Source organism: Pseudorasbora parva, chromosome 17, assembly GCF_024679245.1.
Source record: "Pseudorasbora parva isolate DD20220531a chromosome 17, ASM2467924v1, whole genome shotgun sequence".
In the NCBI taxonomy this organism is placed as follows: domain Eukaryota; kingdom Metazoa; phylum Chordata; class Actinopteri; order Cypriniformes; family Gobionidae; genus Pseudorasbora; species Pseudorasbora parva.
The window spans coordinates 37,456,053-37,478,652 of record NC_090188.1 but is presented as its reverse complement, the minus strand read 5'-3'; the positions used below and the strand labels follow the sequence as shown (position 1 = coordinate 37,478,652).

The 22,600-nt window shown below is 40.1% G+C and overlaps 2 protein-coding genes across 3 annotated transcripts in view; one reads left to right on the top strand and one right to left on the bottom strand.

The window, feature by feature from the left end:
- fam120b (family with sequence similarity 120 member B) overlaps positions 1-11,494 on the bottom strand; it is a 30,170-nt gene extending 18,676 nt beyond the window's left edge. For both annotated transcript variants that reach the window (XM_067422599.1, XM_067422600.1), the window contains exons 1-6: positions 11,371-11,494; positions 9,447-10,493; positions 7,797-7,977; positions 5,940-6,041; positions 2,475-2,647; positions 2,083-2,175 (exon numbers count right to left, since the gene is read on the bottom strand). In XM_067422599.1, coding sequence (XP_067278700.1) covers positions 2,083-2,175; positions 2,475-2,647; positions 5,940-6,041; positions 7,797-7,977; positions 9,447-10,454 — 1,557 coding nt within the window. In that variant the 5' untranslated portion in view covers positions 10,455-10,493; positions 11,371-11,494. The remainder of the gene's footprint in view (positions 1-2,082; positions 2,176-2,474; positions 2,648-5,939; positions 6,042-7,796; positions 7,978-9,446; positions 10,494-11,370) is intronic.
- A 4,292-nt stretch (positions 11,495-15,786) lies between these two features.
- dld (deltaD) lies at positions 15,787-21,251 on the top strand. The gene is made up of 11 exons (XM_067422598.1): positions 15,787-16,292; positions 16,389-16,685; positions 17,039-17,099; positions 17,191-17,448; positions 18,048-18,108; positions 18,195-18,325; positions 18,430-18,599; positions 18,706-18,922; positions 19,012-19,813; positions 19,897-20,002; positions 20,096-21,251. Exons 1-11 carry the CDS (start codon positions 16,245-16,247, stop codon positions 20,099-20,101), a joined length of 2,157 nt encoding a protein of 718 aa, XP_067278699.1. The 5' UTR covers positions 15,787-16,244; the 3' UTR covers positions 20,102-21,251.
- Positions 21,252-22,600: the final 1,349 nt, after the last annotated feature.

The window sequence follows — 22,600 nt, the reverse complement described above, 5'->3', positions numbered from 1 at the left end:
TGACCTGATGAGAAAACGTTATGGGAAGCGCGCTAGCCAGACGGGATTTAAACTTTGTCGGCTGAGACCCAAGTTTGGTTTGGTGCCCAGATGATCCTACAGTCAGTGTTCGTATCGCTGCCTGTCTGACAGACATTTCTGACTGGATGAAAGAGCATCATCTTAAACTCAATCTTGCAAAGACAGAATTACTTGTTTTCTCAACCAACCCAGCACTTCATCAAAATTTCTCCATTCAGCTTGGTTCATCGACCATAACTCCATCAAGGACAGCAAGAAACCTTGGAGTTGTGATTGATGACCAGTTAAACTTCACTGACCACATTACTGCAACAGCCCGGTCCTGCAGATTTGCTTTATACAACATTAAAGATTAGACCCTTCCTATCAGAACAGGCTGCACAACTCCTGGTTCAAGCTCTTGTTCTCTCCAGACTGGACTATTGTAATGCTCTTCTGGCCGGGCTTCCAGCATGCACTATCAAACCCGTGCAGCTGATCCAGAATGCAACGGCGAGAGTGGTCTTTAATGAGCCGAAGAGAGCTCATTTTACGCCTCTCTTCATCAGACTGCACTGGTTGCCAATGGCTGCTCGCATCAAATTCAAGGCACTAGTTCTCGCCTACCAAACAACTACTGGCTCTGCACCAATATACCTAAACTCACTTGTTCAGACTTCCACACCCTCCAGAAGCTTGTGTTCTGCAAGTGAGCGGCGCCTCGTGGTTCCATCCCAAAGAGGCATGAAATCGCTCTCACGGACATATTCCTGGACCGTTCCCACCTGGTGGAATGACCTGCCGATCTCAATTCGTGCTGCCGAGTCTGTAGCCATTTTTAAAAAACATCTTAAGACACATCTTTTCCAATTGCACTTGACCAATACAGAATAGCACTTACTGATCACCACAGCAACGACCAAAAAGCGCACACTCCTGGATCATATCTACGTCTCTCATCCGGATTTGTGCCTTCAGGCGGGTATGTTACATAGTTATCATAGCTATCAAAATCCAGTGTTCTGTATTTTGCGTACGTGAGTTTTTGTTGTAGATGGCTATTGCTGCTAGAATGCCATACAAAACCAACCCACTGCGCCACTGAATCTGCATTAATGACAACAGCTGGGGCAATAGCCTAAGTCCTAATGGGTTGTTATCATGGCTATCAAAATCCAGTGTTCTGTATTTTGCGTACGTGAGTTTTTGTTGTAGGTGGCTATTGTAGATGGCTATAAAAAAACAAAAAAACAAAAACAAATTGTGTACTGTGCTAATTAATTGAGACTTCTTACAGCTCTTACAGGTTGTTGGCCTTGTTTGTTTCATTGCTTCTATTGCTCTCCCCTTTTTTGTAAGTCGCTTTGGATAAAAGCGTCTGCTAAATGATTAAATGTAAATGTAAATATAAATGGTTTGAAGCTGAAAAACGTACCTAGCACAATGTTTTCTCCCCATTCCTAAATTTCTAGCACACACTCACAGCGTTTGGCTGGTCTTGTGTCTGTCAGAGCAGAAATGAAAGCAGCTGCTCTCTGTATGTTTTCCCATCGTCTCATGACGTCATAATTATTTTGTATAGTAGATCGACGGATCTGAAGTAGTCCATTCATTTTCCAGCCCGTAGACCCTACCATTGAAGAAATCTGGACTGAAGTTGTTGAAAGTGGATAAAAGAGACGGATTAAAACACCAGGTGTAAACGGGAATGTGCCTGCCTTGTCTACTTGTGATCTGATCGACTAAAACGGGGCAAATCCCTTTGCAAAATCTAAGGAAACCCTTCGCCATCACACACAATTCCAGATCATTGTGATTCCTATTAAAATGACTGGATTTAGAAAATCATGTGAACAACTGTGACTGCATCTTACTCCTCACTTTAGGGGGCACAGGAAAGGTTTGTACCTAGTAATCGAACTAAATGTTAAATGGGCAAGTCTTTTTTTGCTACGTTACAAAATAACAAGCATGACCACAGTTGTTCAGTAAAAATACTCCAACCAAGCCCAGTTAAAATGGGTGAGTGCGTGAGTGTAAAAGCAGTGTTTCAGAAAGGCAGAGGTGGCTCAAGTGACTCACCCTGAGCTGTTGCATTTCTGTGAAGGATTTGAATCTGACACAAACAGCTTGGCTTAGATATGCATCTACGTCTTCCAGAGAAAGCTGTCTTGCCTAGATCCAAGAGCAAACAGTGTTTTTACTTCAAGTATACACAACAAGCATCAAGCGTCACCACACACACATCTATACACAATGCAAGGGTATCAGAGCTGTCTGATAAGGGCTACACACAATAAACAGTGTTGAAGACACACCAGTGAACTCTTTTGACATGCAATGAGTCCAAATCATTAATAAATAAAGGCTAACAGAGCATACGTGGCGTGAATTGACCCAAACAAAGCCATTTGTTTACATTTAAGCGAAAACCTCAGTGGTCCATGGCATCAATGATGAAAAGTTAAACACACCTGAATGGCAATGTAGGTTACAAGACAAATCACAGCAATCAAAGGGCTGTCAAACTGCTTCAGCTCTTCAGTAAACTCATACAGGTCAAAGACATCCAGGAGTGTTGATGTTTGGACTGTTTTCACCTCTGGGTCTGTCCTAAACCACAGAGCCATCAGATCAGGGGGCCCTTCTGTTGATCACAAATTCACCACAAATTTAACTTGTGGGGTTGGCGTGTATAAGAGTAAATTAAGGATTAAATAACAGTTCTAAAAGGGTTCCTATTTACTTTGGCTATGATTATTTCAATCATTTGTGGCTGCTGAAAAATTATTGCACTCACAAATCTAGCTGATGGATATTAGCTGAGCATAACTAGAAAACTTTAATTTTCAAGACATATCTTTTGCTGCACCCGAAATAGCATGATATAAGTAGCCACTGCATTTGGGTTTGAAACTTAACCGTTAAAAACAAATGTTCTACATGTATGAATGTGTGTATTATAGGGGTGGGCAATCTGACGTATTTCTATCATTATCGATCTTGAAGATCCACAATATACTTTTCAAGCAAATCATAGAGATTGTTTATCTTTTATGTCTTCGTCGTGTTTCATGCCCACACCTAAACAGTCAAATCTACACAAAATATGCCAAAACGTCCCTCTCTTGGCGAGTATTTACATACAGAAAGTCAGTTACATTTTATTTTACGTGATAGTTTACCCATAAATGAATATTATCCCTTGATTTACTCAACCTCAAGCCATCCTAGGTGTATATGACATTCCTCTTTCAGATGAATTCAATCAGAGACGTATAAAAAATGTCGTGGCTCTTCCAAGCTTTGTAATGGCAGTGAATGGGAGTCCAAAATTTGAAGCCAACAAAAGCACATTCATCCATTATTAAAGTAATCCACACGGCTCCGAGGGGTAAAAGGTGGGATTTTATTTCAAAACTGCTTTATAAAAGCGTCTTGGACCGAGTACTAAAACAAACTTGTAGCCAATCAGCAGTAAAGGTCGTGTCTATTAATGATGGTGAGAAGAGAGCGCTCGGTGCACATCACTATTCAAAAGACATGACACACAGGGCGGACATTAGCAGAGCGAAGACAGAAATAGAGAGATGGCAGATAAAAAAACACATGTAGAACAAAAGAAGACTTACGATCAGGTAAGAAGTATCAGCTTTCCAGCGCTGGAGAGAACTGACGGAGGGGGAAGGCCTGCAATCGGATGCCGAGGTTGCTTAATTTTTACTTGATAGGCGAGTCACATTGATTGTGTTTTATTTCACAGAACTAATATATGCTGGCTTTTGTTTGAATATGCTAGTGTGTCATGTTTGCTTGTTTGTCCATTTACAATTGTATCGTCGTTCACTTCAGCGTTGTTGAAGATCCATTAATTTCCACATCCTATAACCCACTGTCTGTTTCAAAATCATCAATGTACTGATTTCACCCTGTGCTACAAGATACACTCATCGTGCAGCTCTTCTGTCAGAAGTCGATTTAAAATTGAGCTCGCGTGTATGTAATGTGGGCGTCCGGTGTGAGATCCTGAGATGAGACTGAGCTTCAGTCCGGTGTGAAACCCGCTTTAGGCACAATTGGCTTAAGAACGTGCATGTAAACGCACTCAAAGTGTTCTTTTCCTCTCTAGGCAGGTTTTTTTTTTTTTAGGTTTGTTTATCAAAATGTTCTTTTATATATTTTTGTGATGTTCTGTATTTCGATCGCAGCTTTAACATGTTATGAGAAAACGTTTTACGAATGTTTATCCACCACATTACCTTTTATTTAAACCTAAATAAGAAAGCCATTGTCAGTTCGTCTGTCAGTTGGCAGGCAGTTTTGGACACTTTATTAAAAGTTGTTGCTGTGTGCAGTGTGTAAAGGAAAATAAAACTTATATGAACCACAAAGGCATGGATTAATTTCAGATGGCCTTTATTAACCCCCAGAGCCGTGTGGAGGATGTCTATGATGGATGGATGCAAGATATGGGATGCGTGTCATTATGTTAGATCAATGCATTCGGTCTTAAAGTCGGTATGAAACGGAAGTTGAGACTGTCTTTTTCTCCCTATTGTGACGTATAGCCAAGTGAAACGGCCTCTGAAATTAGAAAAAATTTAGGGCGGCTCTTGATTTCACTCTTCGGGAATTGATTGGATTGTTGGAAGTTGGCCGTTGCTAACAAAATGGAGGCAGATTTGAATGCCCTCAGCGACAGGCGTCTGAGAGGCGGCGCAGAAATGAGACAGAGCGCGCAATAGCACATGACCAGGAGAGAAGATAAGTCGTTTCGAGGGGGGAGGGGAGGTCAATGCATTTGATTAAAGATTATAGGGGTATAATCCCCTATGTATAGGATAAATTAGGATAAATCATTTATAGTAAACACTACAATATAACATATATAAATACGAATTGTAAAATTTAATTTCATGCTGTCTTTAAAGCCTAATGTAAATACCTGCTGCTGTCTCTGTTAATGTTAAAGACAAAGACAAAATCACTCACTGCAAAATCACTCACTTTAAAACATATGTAGTGTTTTAAAGTTTAACTAAGGGTTAAAGGACTATTCTGACGACTGATTGTTTAATGCAATACTGTGTTTTAAATGGTGCCAAAGATCATAGGCTTCTCAAGTCTGGATATTCTTGATAATAGATCTCATAAAGGGAAGACTGTGATTCAGATCGGGGACCGGGATTGTTGTCATACCATGTTGTCATTAGCCCCTTTCACAGAGCAATCCAGGTATATTACTGTAAAATTACCAGAATGACTTACCGGTAAATACAAATATATGCTGTTTGCACAAACAACGGCTTCTGGCTTTTTACCAGAAAAAGACTGTTCACACATCAGCTTCAAAATACCAGTAAATGTCAGTCATCGGAAGTGACTGGCAAAAAATGCTTTTCTTACTTAGTATTTTTGTCTGGATTCTAGTCAAAATATCTAAAAATTCTTACATTAAGAAACATTTACTAGAAAAGTACAATTTATTGTCTTATTTTGAGAAAAAAATAACTCAAAATTAAGAGAGCTTTTGCTTAAAATGAGCAAAATAATCTGCCAATGGGACAAGAAAAATAATCTTGCTTTCCATTGGAATTAAGATTATTTTGCTTACCCCATTGGCTGATTATTTATCTTATTTTAAACAAAAACTCTCTTCATTTTGAGTTATTTTTCCCCAAAACAAGACAATTACTTTTGCTTATCTAATAAAGACTTCTTGTTTTAATAATTTTTAGATGTTTGGACTTGAAACAAGACAAAAATACTAAGTAAGAAAAGCATTTTTGCAGTGAGGGGCTGTTGTCACATGACCTACAGCACCAGTTGCACCGCTTCACTTCAATTCACAACTAAAAGGTAAATGTATGCCGAACACACACTTCAAAAACAAATATGTGAAACATAACTATTATTATATAGTTTTATGAATTATGTACTTGTATAGTTGAGGGCTTTTGGAGTGACTCTGGTAGGCTCCTTAAGTGGATTTCCTGGGAAGACGAACCATTCCTTGACTGAAACAGTATGACCGAAACAATCTATAAAACAGAGATAAAAGTTAGCGTCAATCGAGAGCAAAAATAACGCAAGGAAAAAAAAAACATCTTGAAAGCATCTTAGTCCTTTAAAAGTAGCACACAAAGGGAATTTGTGCAATCAGCTTGTATGTTATGAAATAATTTGACTGACAGAGCCTTTCCAAAATTACAGTGTAGTCCTCGCAGTTTGAAATCTGATATGTTTTGTCCCCTTCGGTCTGGCCCTTCTTTTCAACAGCACATTCACCACATATTTGCCCACACCACAAATATTGGACAGACATGAGACTTTTCCCAGAATCTTATAGAGCAATGCAGATTTATTTTCTGTAAACAACAGAGTTAGAGTACAACCTATATATTTCTATCGTTAAGAAAGGAAAAACACAAATAATATTTAGATTAAAATAATGATCATTATTATCCTAAGAGCATAAAAACCTTAAGTCCAACAAAGTCTAGTTTTCCTCAAAATTATTTGAACAAAAAAAAATCTTCGCTTAGCTACATTTTGGACCAATGGATAAGAATTACAAAAAACCTTTCAAAAACTATACTAGTCAACTTTTATTGATCATTTACATTTTCCTATTAAATTTCCATGACTTTGAAATATAAAAAAAATAATAATTTAATATATTTAATTTAAAATATATTTTAATTTAAAATATAAAAGATTTTATAGCTTGTTTTTGTCATTTTATTAAGTGATTGTATTTTTTTATATATAATTTATTTACTAAAAAGTATTTTTATTTCAGTTTTACACATTAGTAACTTTGTACTTCAAAATAAACATTTTATTTCAATTAGATGTTAAGGCAACATTTCTAATTTTCATCTAATATTTATATATTTACAAAACAAAACCAAATTTTTATATGTTTGGTTTTAATTAACAGCAAACTTTTGTGGGGGCCATTCGTAATGTTTTTCCGCAGAATGCTTTGTTTATACAGGAGAAATTAGGCATTTGTCAATACCTGGTAAGCAAAGTTACGACTTGGCAAGTTGGATTCAGGAGTACAAACTCCCAAGGACAAGAGGACAAAAGTCCGGTAATTCTGCAAATGGAACAGCACAGTACTTGATAATGTCACTCCCACTGTATACTAATAAAATGTATTAGTATATTAATATATTAAAATGAAATATGATATAAAACACCACCCTGCCTCTTTTCATTTAAAAAAATATGAAACGTAATGTGGCTCAGGCAATATGCGCATATATACTGTGATTTTCTTCGGTGTGTATATAAAGGTGTAAACGGGAATGTGTCTCCTCGTCTACTTGTGATGATGCGGTGATAAATGATGCGGGTTTTCTCCTGGGCCATTGATGCTTGCTGGTTGGTGCGAGATGCATTCTGGGATACCTGGCTGTCTCAAGTTCACACAAGTCCCCTCCTGATGTATCTTTGATTACAGGGACGGAGCAAAGATACTTATTAAGTGTGTGCATGTCAGTGTCAGTACCACGAGTCCCTATACACACATTATAATTACCCAACTATATAACCCAAAACCATTTAAATATATTTTTTCCTCCCATCTCATATTTTTTGCTATCACCATGTCCCTTTAGGGGCTCCGTAGAATCCATTATTTATTTTCCGAAACATAGTGTTCGGCTTCAGGGACATCCCTGGTAGCAATCATGAGGTCCTCTTCACAGTTACATACGTCACAGAAAAACAACATAAAACACTACATTTTCCATAAATGTTAAGTTAAATACAGACACGAAACACACCTGGCTGCACTGGCAGTAACAGGCCATAGATGCGTTCTCGGACAGGCAGATATAAGACTGCCTGCGGTGGTAATTCGACCTCATCCTCATCTTCCAATGTGTTACTGCACTCAACGACTCCATCATATAACACATTATAGATCAGGAAACACTCTGCCCGCGTGTGCTTCTCTATCACCGCCTGCAACATGGAAACATTTAATAAGTAAGAATAGAAACAAAGCCATGTCACTTCTGGTGGATCTGGTGTGTTTGTTCAATACAGAGGGATCTAAAAGCCTGAGTGAAATACAAATGTTTTTGAATACAAATCATATTATTATTATCAAATTAGGACCTATTATGCAAAATTCTCTTTTACATGGTGTTTGAACATAACTGTGTGTTGGCAGAGTGTACACAACCACCCTATAGTGGTAAAAAAACACCCATTCCTCTTTTTTAATCCCCATAAATCATAAGCAGTGTCTCAGAATAAGCCGTTTGCCGTTCTAGCCCCGCCCACGACTGCTGAAAGACTCTGCCCTATTAGCATAAACCCCGCCCTCAGTGAGCAGTACACGGTCCACCATGTTTATCTCCTCGCCAGAGTATTTAACAGCAGCATTCAAGTAAGGAATGTATTCTCATAAAGCTACTAAAGTTATTCAATCAAGAGATTGAGTTGTTTTCTTTTTCTTTTGTTGTTTGATTATTACAAGCAGATACTGTATATTATGCTGCTGTCACTTTAATACACAGATCATATATACACGTGGGATTTCTTAACTTGCTGTTTACATTCACAGGCATAACCGACTGAATAACCTTGTGTGTATTTGACAGTTCAAGCGCTTGATACTCACGGGACACGCAGTCTGACGGCCAGCTTTCTGTGTGCGTGCTTCGGGTGTGTGCGCTCAGAAAACCATATATCAGAAGTTTAGACTGATATGGCTTTAAAACGCATGCAGATAATAAACTTTCGTAATGATGAAGAACTGAGCGTGACTATGGTAGAGATGATAATCAAAACTTAGTTTTTAGTTTTTGGCTGCGTATCTCAGGCATGAGATGTACAGGCTCTGCCCTCTTCTGTATAGGAGGGGGAGGAGCAAACAGCTCATTTGCATTTAAAGATACATGCACAGGAAAAATTTGCATTTACAACCAACCCAATCATATGTAAATGCCTATAAATACTACGAGTGTGCAATGGCGTAGAATGTTACCGGCAAAATTTTGCAGTGCATATGCTACGCTGTTTTTTTCCGCATGCATTTGATTCGCACTTTATGGCGTGTATATGACAACGCTCTTGGGTAGGATTAGGGTGGTGGGGTGGGTGATTATGTATAATATGCCATAAAGTGCGTATCATATGCACGTTAAAATTAGTTTTGGTGTACATACATTCCACAACATTGCAAACTCTTACTATTTATACGCATTTTCGTGAGATCCACCTCTTTACAACATAGTCAAATAAATGACCTGCGGAGTATTTTAAACTAAAACGTCATCATTCTGGGGACACCGGCATAATGGGTCTTCTTTTACAAAAGAAATGATAAAACTTTGTTTATTTGCATGCTTAAATTAGATTTAGAATCCTATATTCTCAATATGGTCTCAAACATTTAGACCTCACTGTGCATTTTTCCTTCTTACCTGTAATATTTCAGCGGGTACATACTTTTCCATCGAACTCACAGTCTCAGGAAAGGGACGGCTGCACTTCAGCCAAGGGGACGTCTGCCCTGGAAGCAAATATATGCGTATTCCTTTTTCTAAAGCTTCTTCCTCTGCTTCAACTAACGGCAGTGAGGAAACACCAAATGTTTCCTCACTGCTGGGATGATGAACGGTAATGAATTCTGCAACAGCGTAGACCTTCTCTCCCTGAACTTGCTTGTGTTTCTTTCGATATGACACCAAAGCACTGTTGCGAAGACGTTGCATTTGCTGCTCTGGCACTATGTCATTACCCAACAGACAGGACAAGAGAGGAAGGTCGGTCACACGAAGATTTAAAACTTGGCATAACCTTTCTCTGGAGAAACGCACTGTTGTCATATCGTTTAAATTGAGTTTACTGATGGACAAGTATGGCACTGTGTTGTAGATAACAAAGTCTGTATCTTGACCAAGAATGCCCATGCAGTTGTGAGACAAAGCATAGTCGGAAATCTCATAATCTCCTTCTCGGACCGAGCATCTTGTTTCTTGGCCAAGGCTTTTGAGGGCAAATCTGGAGAAGGTTGCGAGTCCAGAGGGAAGGCAGAAAAGGTCTCTGCTGTGTGGCTGCTGCCCGCAAGTCTTAATGTGCTGAAATATTCTTGCAATGTCTTGGTTGACTCTCAGACGCCTCTTCACCCATTCTGCCCGCTTTTGTTCCTCGACTGTTCCATCGAAGAAAAAGACTAGGCGTATGCCGGCAGCCGTGAATGCATCAACAAATTCTTGAAGGATATGTATATACTCTTGCCACTGACCGCCATGGACCCAAGCTTGACAGCGATACCAGTACCTTAAACAGGCCATTCCGTCCACTACTAGTGTGGCGGCGCTGTCCGGATGGGCTGTGACATGATTCAGTGCCATCTGTTTGAGGTCCACTGGCACACAAGTGTCTGGGCAACAAGTCTCCATAAAGTACTGCAATCCCTTCACACCCATGTTCAGCTGCGTAAAAAGGTCGTCTGCAAGTTCATCCACCTAAAATGAAACGTGTGCATTAACATTAATGCCCCCTTTCATAAGATTTTCTCTTTTTATCAAAGTAATGACAATGAAAAATCTCAGTGCACCTGCTAGTCAATAATGCATATAGATTAAAATATTAGGGATGGGACGATACACCTATAATATCACGATACTTGGGAGTCGATACAATATGTAATGGCTTTGTTTTGTTTGCTTTTTTAACTCTACCATGGGGGGAAGTTGAATGAAAGCCATGGATGTCACTCATTTTTCACTTTCACTTTCCATTAGAATGTAATATGATGCCATCATGTAATACTCACCGATACAAAACATATCTCCCTCTAAAAACAAAAGCGGTAACTGTTCTCCACACGGACTAAAATAAAGCAATGTAATTTTAATTAATATTCGATTCTGGGGGAAGATGTCGAGGGGGATTTTAAGAATTAGTACCACAAAATGAACATATGTTTATTTCAAGCGCACACAAGTTTTGGTCTCAAAAGTAGACCATGCTCAAATCAGTTCGAAACCATTATGTAGTCTCAAACCGTTTTTTCATTTGATTTTGAAGTTACATATTGACAACATGCTCCTGTTATGTCCCATGTCTTATTAATCCGTAAACTGCGGACAGTCTGTTTATCTTTCTTAGTAGGCAGTCTTATGTATTCCTCACTCATTATAATCGTTTAGCCTCCTGAGAAACATCAGGTCATTTGAATGAAACGCTCTGTGACCACCAGTGTGTGTGTGTGTGTGTGCTAGGAATTTCACCATTAAAGCTGCGTCGCTGCCAGAATGGAAATGAAAAACTAGTTTCTTTCATCACTTAATGTCACAGATATTTAACCCAATGTTGCTAAAGAAACAAAAGCTGACTCACTATTCGTTGGGGCGTCAAGAATAATATGACTAGAATCAAGAGTTATTTCTCTAGCGAGCGGCTGCAACATGAGCTGAAGCAGTTGGAGAGTGTTTACAATGTTGCGCTCATTTCCGGTTCCGCCGCGCCGATCTCAGCAACCAATCAGATAGATAAAATTATTCTATTATGTGAACACTTATATGAAACACTGTAGGGTAGCATGGAGGAAGATGCACCCTTAAGAACAATGAGTATTAACTATTAAATTGTAACATATTTAGACATAATTTTATTATGTGCAAGATGCATCCAATGTGTTATTATATAGGAAATAGTCCTATTAGTTTTTTTTATAAAATGTAAAACCAAATCTGAATGTTCATCTGAATTCTATTACTTATATAGGCTACAGGCATATGAATATTTACATATTTAATTGTCCATATTTTAATCGAAGATTAAATATGATGTCATAATAGTAATACTATGAATGCAAATTGTATGATTTCACTCAACTAAGTTTTACAGGAAACAGAGATGTCTGAAATGTGAATCCAATTCCTTAAAATAATTATTAATAACTTTATTATTATTATTAGATTTAAAAATAACACCAGTAACAATGATGGAGGGGGGGGGGGGGGTCATCTTACCCCCAAGGGTCTAATTTTATCTTTTTACTTCAAAATGAAAGCTATAACTTTTACTCCAAAAATCTATAAAACATTAATGTGTCCACAAATCCATCATTAACATACAGACACAAAATATTTGATATTCAACACAAAATAATGTCATAGAAAACAATTTTCCGGGTCATCTTACCCTGACAGCCTATACCTTATCTCTCCCCGTATGTAGTAGGCTTTTTTTTTCTGCATGTTTTGCAAAATACATATTACTAACTTAACTTAGCACTAAATTAGGACAGCAGGCTTATCTAATATAATAATATAGAGTTTCATAAACTAAAACATAAAGTAATACGTTTCAATATTGCGTTACTCCTACAGTCCTACTAAAAATTAACTAATTGTTTTACTTAGTTACTTTTTAAGAAAAGTAATGCGTTACGCTGACGTGCTACTTTTTCTTACTTGGGAGGGACTTGTTTGTTTGTTTTAATAACAACAAAAAAGTTGTTCTATTTTGGGGCAGGTATTTCACTTTATACTTTTTTTTAAGACAATCAGTTTGAATGCTTTTTAAATAAGTCTAACTAATTAGATTTTACTGTGTAGTCACTGATTTCTCTGAACATGGGGACAAGAGAGCTGTCGTTCAATAAATGGGAAATTATATTTTTAAAAAAATTAAAGTAGCTATTTTTGGTATATTTTGGTGTAAATATAAAATTAATGCATGCGTTACTTATAGTCTCTTGAAAAAAGTAGTCTGATTACGTAAGGCAAGTTACTTGTGCGTTACCCCCCCCCCCCAACACTTCTCATTAGAGAGTAAAAACAGTAAAATGTATTTTATTTTTTCTTCTTCACGCTTCAACTTTTTATACAATCAATTACACCTGCATAATAGAAAATAACAGATGTGTTGCCAACAGTTGGCAGACGCAGGAATTCAATGTGGCCTACATGAGCAGCACAAGTTTTTCTGCTTCGGGTGAACTATTGATTTTTCCTCTTCTTTGAACCAAAGTTTCTCACATAAACAAAACCACCCCAGGGAAAGGGGCAGATGTTCCCTAAAGGACGATGGCACGCGACAGTCCTCAAGCCTGTTGAAGAATCTCTCTCTCTCTCTCTCTCTCTCTCTCTCTCTCTCTCTCTCTCTCTCTCTCTCTCTCTCTCTCTCTCTCTCTCTCTCTCTCTCTCTCTCTCTCTCTCTCTCTCTCTCTCTCTCTCTCTCTCTCTCTCTCTCTCTCTCTCTCATCTCAAAATTGAATTTGATTCAAGCAATTTCCAAAAAAGTAACTTCCTAGACCGGATGCAGTTGATTCACTGTGCGTTTTTTAGTTTTTTTCATAATGAGCGCGCCACCCCAGCCACGCGACACATCCTTTGTTATTGTAATCAGCGCAAGCCCTTGCTGCGTCATGATGGGGGGATCTGCTATTACTATATTGTATTGTCCTTTTCCTGAACACAAAATAAGGTTAAAATGTATTCACATGCATGATACCACCACACTTTAATACTGGAAAACCCATACTCATTCTCTCATTCAAAGCACTGAGAACCATTTGCGCTCTACTTAATTTGACGGATTCACTCTCCCACAAGCCGTTACTGCCCGTGTTCCCACGGCCACTTACTGCAGCATCCCTAACCATATGGCCCAGCAGAGGCATTCATGTGCCGCTTCTGCTGCTTTAGCATGCTTCCAGTCTCGTTTTGGACGAAGCCCGCGTGCGCGGCTGCGCGCCCCCGTCCAGAGAGGCAGTAGAGACATGCAGTTGTGATGTGAAAAAACGCCATTTGGTTGGGAGCAGATGGTTGGCTTGGGGGGCTGTCCGCGTCTTCAGAGAGAGTCCCCGAGGGCTCCTCTTGTATTCAGAATCAATGAAAATTAAAGCGCAGAGAAAGATGAAGAGTCAGAGCTCGAGTCCCGGCTTTGTTTGTCGCGGCTACTGGTGGGCAGGAGTTAAAGTACAACAGCCCCCTATAGAAACACTTAAGTTAAACAGTCTCCCCATAGTCCACCTTCAGAAAAGAAGAGGAACGCGAGAAAGGAGCTTTCTGCTTGATTTAACCAGGACAGAATCGCGTGGCATAAATTATGCTTGAAAAGAATAAGCGAAGTGGGCATAAATCTGAGGGTTTTCAACATGCTTTTCAGTGACGCTTTGCTGGGCTAATCGGGAAATGTGTGCAACGTCAGGCCGAAGAATAGTGTGATGATAGCAGGGTGACACGGTTCCGCTCTTTTTTACGGCCAGCGGTTCAATAACGAGCTCCGGAGCGTGTTGCTATGACACCTGTCGCGCGATAACATCCCGACGCATTCGCTTAAACAATAATGCATACTTATACAGTAGCCTACTGATGAATGCGCATTCTCTTCATCACGCATCAGATCAACTCATCTGGCTCCCAGCAACGCGTAACTGTGTCACCAATGCTCGTATTGTTGCATTCCTCTGGAACTGAAAACCGCTTTTAATTAACGCGCTAATGAAGACCACCCTCACACACACACACACGCACACACACACACACACACAAACAAACGCTCACGAGACAGAGCGAAAAGAGCGCGATTCATTTAACAATATGAACGATTAAAAGAACACATCGGAAACTTCCTCGTCAAATTAAACGCAAAATAATTGATAAAACACCAAAACAACAGAAGCTGCTTCTAGGTACTTTTGTCAGGGGTGACGTGAAGAGAGGGGAGCTCTTTCTCATTGTGAGGGGAGCAGGTGCTGTGTGAATTACCATACAGCTGAGAGGAGAGAGAGAGAGAGAGAGAGAGAGAGAGAGAGAGAGAGAGAGAGAGAGAGAGAGAGAGAGAGAGAGAGAGAGAGAGAGAGAGAGAGAGAGAGAGAGAGAGAGAGAGAGAGAGAGAGAGACTTCTTCTGCTCTCACACAATAACAAAGTGCCTTAATGACAGCCACGCGAACGACACACACCAGCTCGGCGTTTACAATCCAGCTTAGAGATGGAAACTCTCAATTTATGGAGTCGCCAAAACTCAAACCACTGTTGTTTGAAAAGGTTCCTAAGCACGTTCACTTTACATGAACTGATTATGTGAGACGCTAAACTACGATTTTTTTTTTCGAATTTCGAATTTCGAAATTTTCTTCATCTGAATCGAAGTCAAATGTCGCGGGTAAATTTGTTAACTGTAAACTGTCCTATAAAAGCCTAAAGTCTAGTTAAACATGTGTTTGTTGTTGTTGTTGTTGTTTTCTGAAAATGTGATTGAAAAGAATGATGTTGTTATTCTTAGAACATTCTACTAGCTCAAATATGTTTGTATGAACATCGAAATAATTTAATCAAACTAACTAAATCTATAAAAGAGGAAAAAGTTAGCAGGTTAGTTAATGACTTTAAGAAGATCCACAGAGTAAGAAACACCATAAAAAACCCGTCCCGTTATCAGGAATGTGACATTCCTGCAATGTGTGATGTAATTTGTGGTTTTAGGTCAGAGTGGGATGTACAGGATTCTCGAGGTTGCTTATTTTCCTGTATGTAAATTATTTTTTTTCTCTCTCCCTTTCTCTCTCTCTCACACACACACTCTCTTCCAGTGGCAAAGGGTTGCACATTTTACAGCTCAGTGACCATTTGCCGATTTTTTTTTCTTGGGGGGGTTGGGGATGGTGTGGATTGAAAAGTGTCCCTTTGTGACAACCAGAGCCAGATTGGGGAGTAGCTCATTTGCATCTCATTACCCTAGCAGTCTCTGCCTGTATATAACCGGCTGCGGGAGGACTGGGACATTAAACACGCACAATCCAGTCAGTCTCTCTCACATGGAAACCAGAGTACGGGAGGAAAGTTTGGATCAGTAGTTTGGATCACTTCCGCACCAATTGTATTAACGGAAAATAAGCGAAACATAGATAACCCTGTTCCTGGGGTTTCTGCATATTTTTTTTTCCAGCTTCCTAAAGTGGACTGCAAACTTTTGACAACTTGGAGTATTCGCCTTCTGAGGGAATTTGTTCGTCCCCATTTTTTGCGCATCGGGGTTTCCTCTTTATATCCATATTTGGGATTTAATTGCTTGATTTATTTTTTTCAAGGGAGACTTTAATGGGCTTGCATGAGCAGATAAAGTGAACGCAACAGAGCATCAACCAGAGCTGCCTCCCACTGAGTGGAGAACTTCGAGTCTCAATGATTTATTGAGACACGGTCTCATACAATTGCCTGGCCCGTGGAAGCTTAACAACAAAGTTCAGATCATCTTCACCATGGGACGACTTATGATAGCGGCTTTGCTGTGTGTCGTGATAAGCCAGGTAATTAAAGTCAACATCTTATTTGAACTGTGAGCACTGATCTCACATTATGATGGCAATCTTTTAGTAATTGTTTCTATTTCCATGTCTTTTCAGGGTTTTTGTTCTGGGGTTTTCGAGCTAAAGTTGCAGGAGTTTCTAAACAAGAAAGGGGTTACAGGCAACGCAAACTGCTGCAAAGCGTCCGCGCCTGAGGCTCAGCAGTGTGAATGCAAAACCTTTTTTAGGATCTGCCTGAAACATTACCAAGCCAATGTATCTCCAGATCCTCCGTGCACCTACGGTGGCGCAGTTACCCCAGTGCTCGGATCAAACTCCTTCCAAGTTCCCGAGAGCTTTCCTGACAGCTCATTCACCAACCCCATTCAGTTCTCCTTTGGGTTCACATGGCCGGTGAGTAGTTTTTACTTTGTAGGCTATCATGATAAATTTGCCCGTTTTGATGTGGTTTATAGCACATAATAATGACTCATAAGGACTCAGGATGCGGGTATTTAGACGCTTTAGCGGTGTTGGCGGGGTGGGAAAAGTCACATCCCCTGGGTTGAAATATAATTGTCAGCTCAGTGTGAAATTCCGAAACCTTTCATTTTACTGCAGTAAGCAAGTGTGAAATCGGGAAAATGAAGCTCGAATCCCCAGCGCGATCACACCTCACGCCATTCACATCTTCCGTTAGATATGTAAATCAGCAGGAAAGTGTGAAGGAATGCATTTCTTAAATTAACACTCCTTTTCTGTTTCAGGGAACCTTTTCGCTGATTATCGAAGCGTTACACACCGACTCCAACGATGATCTGTCGACAGGTAACAACGCGCAAAATGCATTTAACAGACGTTGCGCTTTAATTCATTCTTGTGCGGCATTAATGTAACGCTAAAATGAAATCGTCCACAGAAAACCCAGAACGTCTGATCAGTCGTATGACCACCCAGAGGCATCTGACCGTGGGCGAGGAATGGTCCCAAGACCTGCAGGTGGGTGGGAGGACCGAGCTGAAGTACTCGTACAGATTTGTCTGTGACGAGCATTACTACGGCGAGGGATGCTCTGTCTTCTGCCGTCCCCGCGACGACACTTTCGGCCACTTCACCTGCGGAGAGCGCGGAGAAATCATCTGCAACTCCGGCTGGAAAGGACATTACTGCACAGAATGTAAGTAGCCTACAATATTTATTATCACCTGCGTTTTGTATTTGAAAGTTTTTAGTGCGCATGTTTCGGTATTTCGCGAGAAAAACAACAAACTTCGTCGCTATGGTTGCAACAGGCGTTTGTGTGATTCAAATGAGGGACGTTGGCCAAATAATGGCACGCGTGCCATAGATTAAATGTAACGCCTGATTGGTTACTTGGCAGAGCGCTCGGCGCTGATTGGCTCAGAGCGGTGAGGTATTGTTGGAAGGGGGCAGCTGCAGAGTGAAGGTAGACAATAGAGCAGCTGTCCTGCACTGGCACCATGTACACCAGCTGTCCATCCTTATCTGCGCCGACTCTGGGACATTATGGGGAGGGGGTTGGATGAACATAGTGAAAAAGGGGACTTCTGACCCACAGTTAGAGAAAAAAGGGGCTTTTGTTTAGGGAGCTTTTGTATGAGTGCAACTGTGTTAACCAGAGTGTCCTTCCAATGGTAGTGAGGAGAACTTTTTTATTTTTTTGAGCAGCTTGGTAAAACTGTGCCTGAATATTAATCTGTCAGTTTGTCTGTCTGTAAGAAACTGGTAGTAACAAATACTTATTTATCTTTACAGCAATCTGTCTTCCGGGTTGCGATGAAGACCATGGGTTTTGCGACAAACCCGGTGAATGCAAGTAAGTGTGATGTAGATTTTTAACATGCAACCTTCATTGCTGTGGAAGTTAGCAACATGCTAACCGGTCCTCTGTGGTGTTTTTAGATGCAGAGTGGGATTTAGTGGAAAATACTGTGACGACTGCATCCGCTATCCGGGCTGCTTGCATGGCACCTGCCAACAGCCATGGCAATGCAACTGCCAAGAGGGTTGGGGAGGCCTCTTCTGTAACCAAGGTGAGCCTTTTGACATCGTAAACTGAGTAAGTTGTTGGTTTAGAGTTGTCCATTGACTCTGGAAGCAGCAGAGACTAACCTACATGTTTTATTTTGTGTTGCAGACCTTAATTACTGCACACATCACAAACCGTGCCAGAATGGGGCCACTTGCACCAACACTGGCCAGGGAAGCTACACCTGCTCATGCAGACCTGGCTTCACTGGAGACAGCTGTGAGATTGAGGTCAACGAATGCTCTGGCAGCCCATGCAGAAATGGAGGAAGTTGCACTGTGAGTTTGAATAAATACATGAGTCATTTCATTCTGTGTTTATGTGTTGTAGGAGTTTTGTTCAGTGTCCTAACTTTATTTTCAATCGTACTTTTGGATTTCACAGGATCTTGAAAACACCTACAGCTGCACATGTCCTCCTGGTTTCTACGGAAGAAACTGCGAGCTGAGTGCCACGACTTGCGCCGACGGCCCCTGCTACAACAGTGGACGGTGCACTGACAACCCTGATGGGGGATACTTCTGTCAGTGCCCGACGGGCTACGCTGGTTTCAACTGTGAAAAGAAGATTGATCACTGCAGCTCCAACCCTTGCTCGAATGGTACGTGGAGTTCTCCCAGTCTAATCACTGAAATGCAGATGAGGGGGTGTTTAAATCCATTGTCTCATGTTGTCTTGCTTCCATTGTAGGTGCCCAATGTCTAGATCTTGTGGACTCGTATCTTTGTCAGTGTCCTGAGGGTTTCACTGGAACACACTGTGAAGACAACATCAATGAGTGTGCCGATTATCCCTGTCAGAACGGCGGCACATGCCAAGACGGACTCAATGACTACACCTGCACTTGCCCACCTGGATACAACGGCAAAAACTGCACCTCTGCGGCCAACAAGTGCGTTCAGAACCCGTGCCACAACGGTGCCACTTGTCATGAGAGGGACGGACGCTATGTGTGCGCTTGCATCCCTGGATACGGAGGGCGTAACTGTCAGTTCTTGCTCCCAGAGAACACACAGGGACAAGCCGCTGTTGAGGGAGCCGACAAAAGGTACGCCGAGGACGATGGTGCCTTTCCTTGGACGGCGGTTTGCGCTGGGATTATTTTAGTGCTTTTAGTCCTGATCGGCGGCACCGTCTTGGTCGTCTACATCCGTCTTAAGTTGCAGCAGAGGAGCCAGCAAGTCGATAGCCATAACGAGATCGAGACCATGAACAACCTGACCAACAACTGCAGCCGAGACAAGGACTTGTCAGTAAGTGTCATCGGGACCACACAATTAAAGAACATCAACAAGAAAGTAGACTTTCAGAGCGACGCCACAGGCGGAGAAAAAAACGGATTCAAATCTCGCTACTCTCTAGTGGATTACAATCTTGTTCATGAGCTAAAGCAGGAGGACTTGGGTAGAGAGGACTCTGAGAAGAGCGATGCAACAAAATGCGAGGCTTTCGAGTCCGACTCAGAGGAGAAACACAGAAATCATTTAAAAAGGTAAATATTGTCGTCTATGCATTTTGGTTACTACAGAGAGGGTGTTGTTAGGCAGTACTAAAGTCGATTCTTTTCATTTTCAGTGATTCTTCAGAGAGGAAACGTACAGAGTCTTTGTGCAAAGACACAAAGTACCAGTCAGTCTTTGTTTTATCAGAGGAGAAGGATGAATGTATTATTGCAACCGAGGTAAGTCCAGAAGCTTTCCTTTGCTTGCAGTCATGAGATGTTAGTCTGCAAATTTGAATGCTAAACTTACGCTGTTTCTTCTTCGTGTTCCAGGTGTAACGCCACAACGGAGCTGTAGCTCATCTTGTTCTACAGGAGGTTTTACTCCAGTAATGCTGCTCAAACCAGAGGGAAGGTTTCCTTCATGTGACTGCTGCTGTGAAACTTATGTTGAAGGTGATATTCAGAATGAGCTGGTTCTCAACTGAAGTAAACACAGTGACTGCAGGAAAGGACGTTGGGCCATACTGGCTCGGACTCTCAAAGTTTGTTTCCCAGGAACGTGCCAAGTGGACTCGCTGCACTTCCTGTAGGGACGGTTTTACCTCATTGCACTATGATGGGTTGTATTTTTAATGTATTTAACACACATTTGAATCGAATACTGTGTATGCATATGCACTGACTGCAGTGTGTATCTGGAAGTTCTCTGATCATTTCATAGATCAGTAGAGGAAAAACACTGCCATCAAATATGTTTGTTACTGACTTGTTTTTTGAAAGCTTGTATTTCTTTTATTTAAATGTTATTTGTGATCGATGTGTTTGTGGTTTCTTTTTCCATGTGTGTGAAGTTTGATGTAATTTAAAATCTTTTTTCATTTTGCAAATTTGTCTATTGTAAATAAGGCACTTCGGGTCGATGTGACTTTTCTGATGTAAATGTATTTAAACACGCTGTCAAAACTTACAGGAATTGTTTTTATGACTGTTGCCCATGAAAAAAATCACCTTAATATTTTTCCAAATAAATCCTGTATGAAATATCACAAAATTGGTCAGATATTCCTGAGTTAAAGAACTGTTTGCTATCAAAATCATGTTGTACATTTTGCCAGATTAATGTGATAAATGTATCACGTTTTCCCTTTGAACCGCACTGAGTAAGACAATGACACACCCGGTAAAGACAAATTACAGCCTCGATCTTGATGGCAGGATATTTTTGGGTTATGCAAGAGCTCTTTGACAAAAACATCAAAACCACTTGTTGCAAATGGTTTGGTTGATGTTTCTGTTTGGTGGAACAAAGCTGTAGCCGAGCTCATTATGTGACTTATATAGAGCAAATGGAGACCAGAAACACTCCCTTAACATCTTAATATGAATTAAACAGGCAGTTTTTCTTCTTCTTGTTACAATTCAAAACAATCTGCAAGCAAAACTATATATTTAAGGGTTAACTTAGGCTTACTTGTACTCCTACTAATTCTTCTACTGGTGATATGACTTTTCATCCTTATGGTATTTAGGGAATAGGATTGTATTAGTAATGTATTTTATTTAGTTATCTGTGAAATGTTTGATAGCAGATGAATGAGAGTATGGATGGTATACAGTGGTATAAAAGTTAATAATGACTGCTCAAGTTATTTTTATATTGAAAGTACATAATTACTGTCTAATAATCCCTTTAGATCAATAACTGTACAAATCAGAAGGGACTTGAGCTCTGTAGAACTTGTGGAGTCTTTGGCTGTGGGTTCAGGGAGGATACAGTGAAAAGTATTCGCTGGTATTAGCCAACTGTTGGACAGTTGCTTTCACATACCACGCTAAGCTTTTAACTTAACTTTTTTCACTCGCACAAAAGGATTTCGCTGAGTTGGAAAATATCAGGAGACAGGCCTAAAGCAGTTCTTTTGTTTCTTCATTCAGTGTGGGCCTGACGCACTGCGGCAAATATCTTCTGTTAGATCTTTTTCAGTTGTGTGTGTTTTTAACATTGTGTTTGGTGTGGGATTCATTTGCAACATACTTATGCTATAATTTTTATTTTTAAAATAAAAAAAAAAACATTCAGAATATTCTTAATAGCCTCTTCATGTCTGTGGATTTATCCCAACATATGCCGTAAGCGCATTATGCGCACTGTGTAAACAGTTCTTATACAGTTTGCTGTTGTTTACAGGAACATCATTAGTTTATGCTGTTCAATCAAGACCAAAAGATGTGATGCCCTTTTCACATTTCTGAGGTTCTCAGAAGCAGAAGTCATTATAGTTTTGGAGAATAAAAATTACAAAAATATTATTTTTGTGTTCCCATTTGCTCCAAAATCAGTTTCTATGACTGTATAAAAAAAAGGAAAGAAAAAAAATATTAAGTGATTGTGATGATTATGGTGGTCAGAAGAGAGAGAGATTTGAAAAGTGCCATCATCAATCCCTCAACACTCTCGCAGCAGCTTTAGCTAATTTTTGGAAATGTAATTCCAAAGTAATATAGCACAAAGTATAAAACATGAAAATGAAATGAAAAGATGTACAGTGTTTCTAACTATCTGTGAAAAGGGTCTATTGGGATCCAAATGTTGGTGTTATCCAGGTTGGTGTACACTGATGTGAACTTATGGACAATATATAAAGCATAGTTTCATTGTACAGTTCTTTTTGAACATTAATTTGATCTTAAAGAAAAAATGTGAAGGTTTAGATGTAGTAAAAAAGTGTTACAGTAAATAGCTCCGCCCACAGTGAAATCTCATTGGTCCAGTATATTAACTCTTTCCCTGCAAGCATATTTGTAAAAAAAAGTTGCCAGCCACCGCCAGCATTT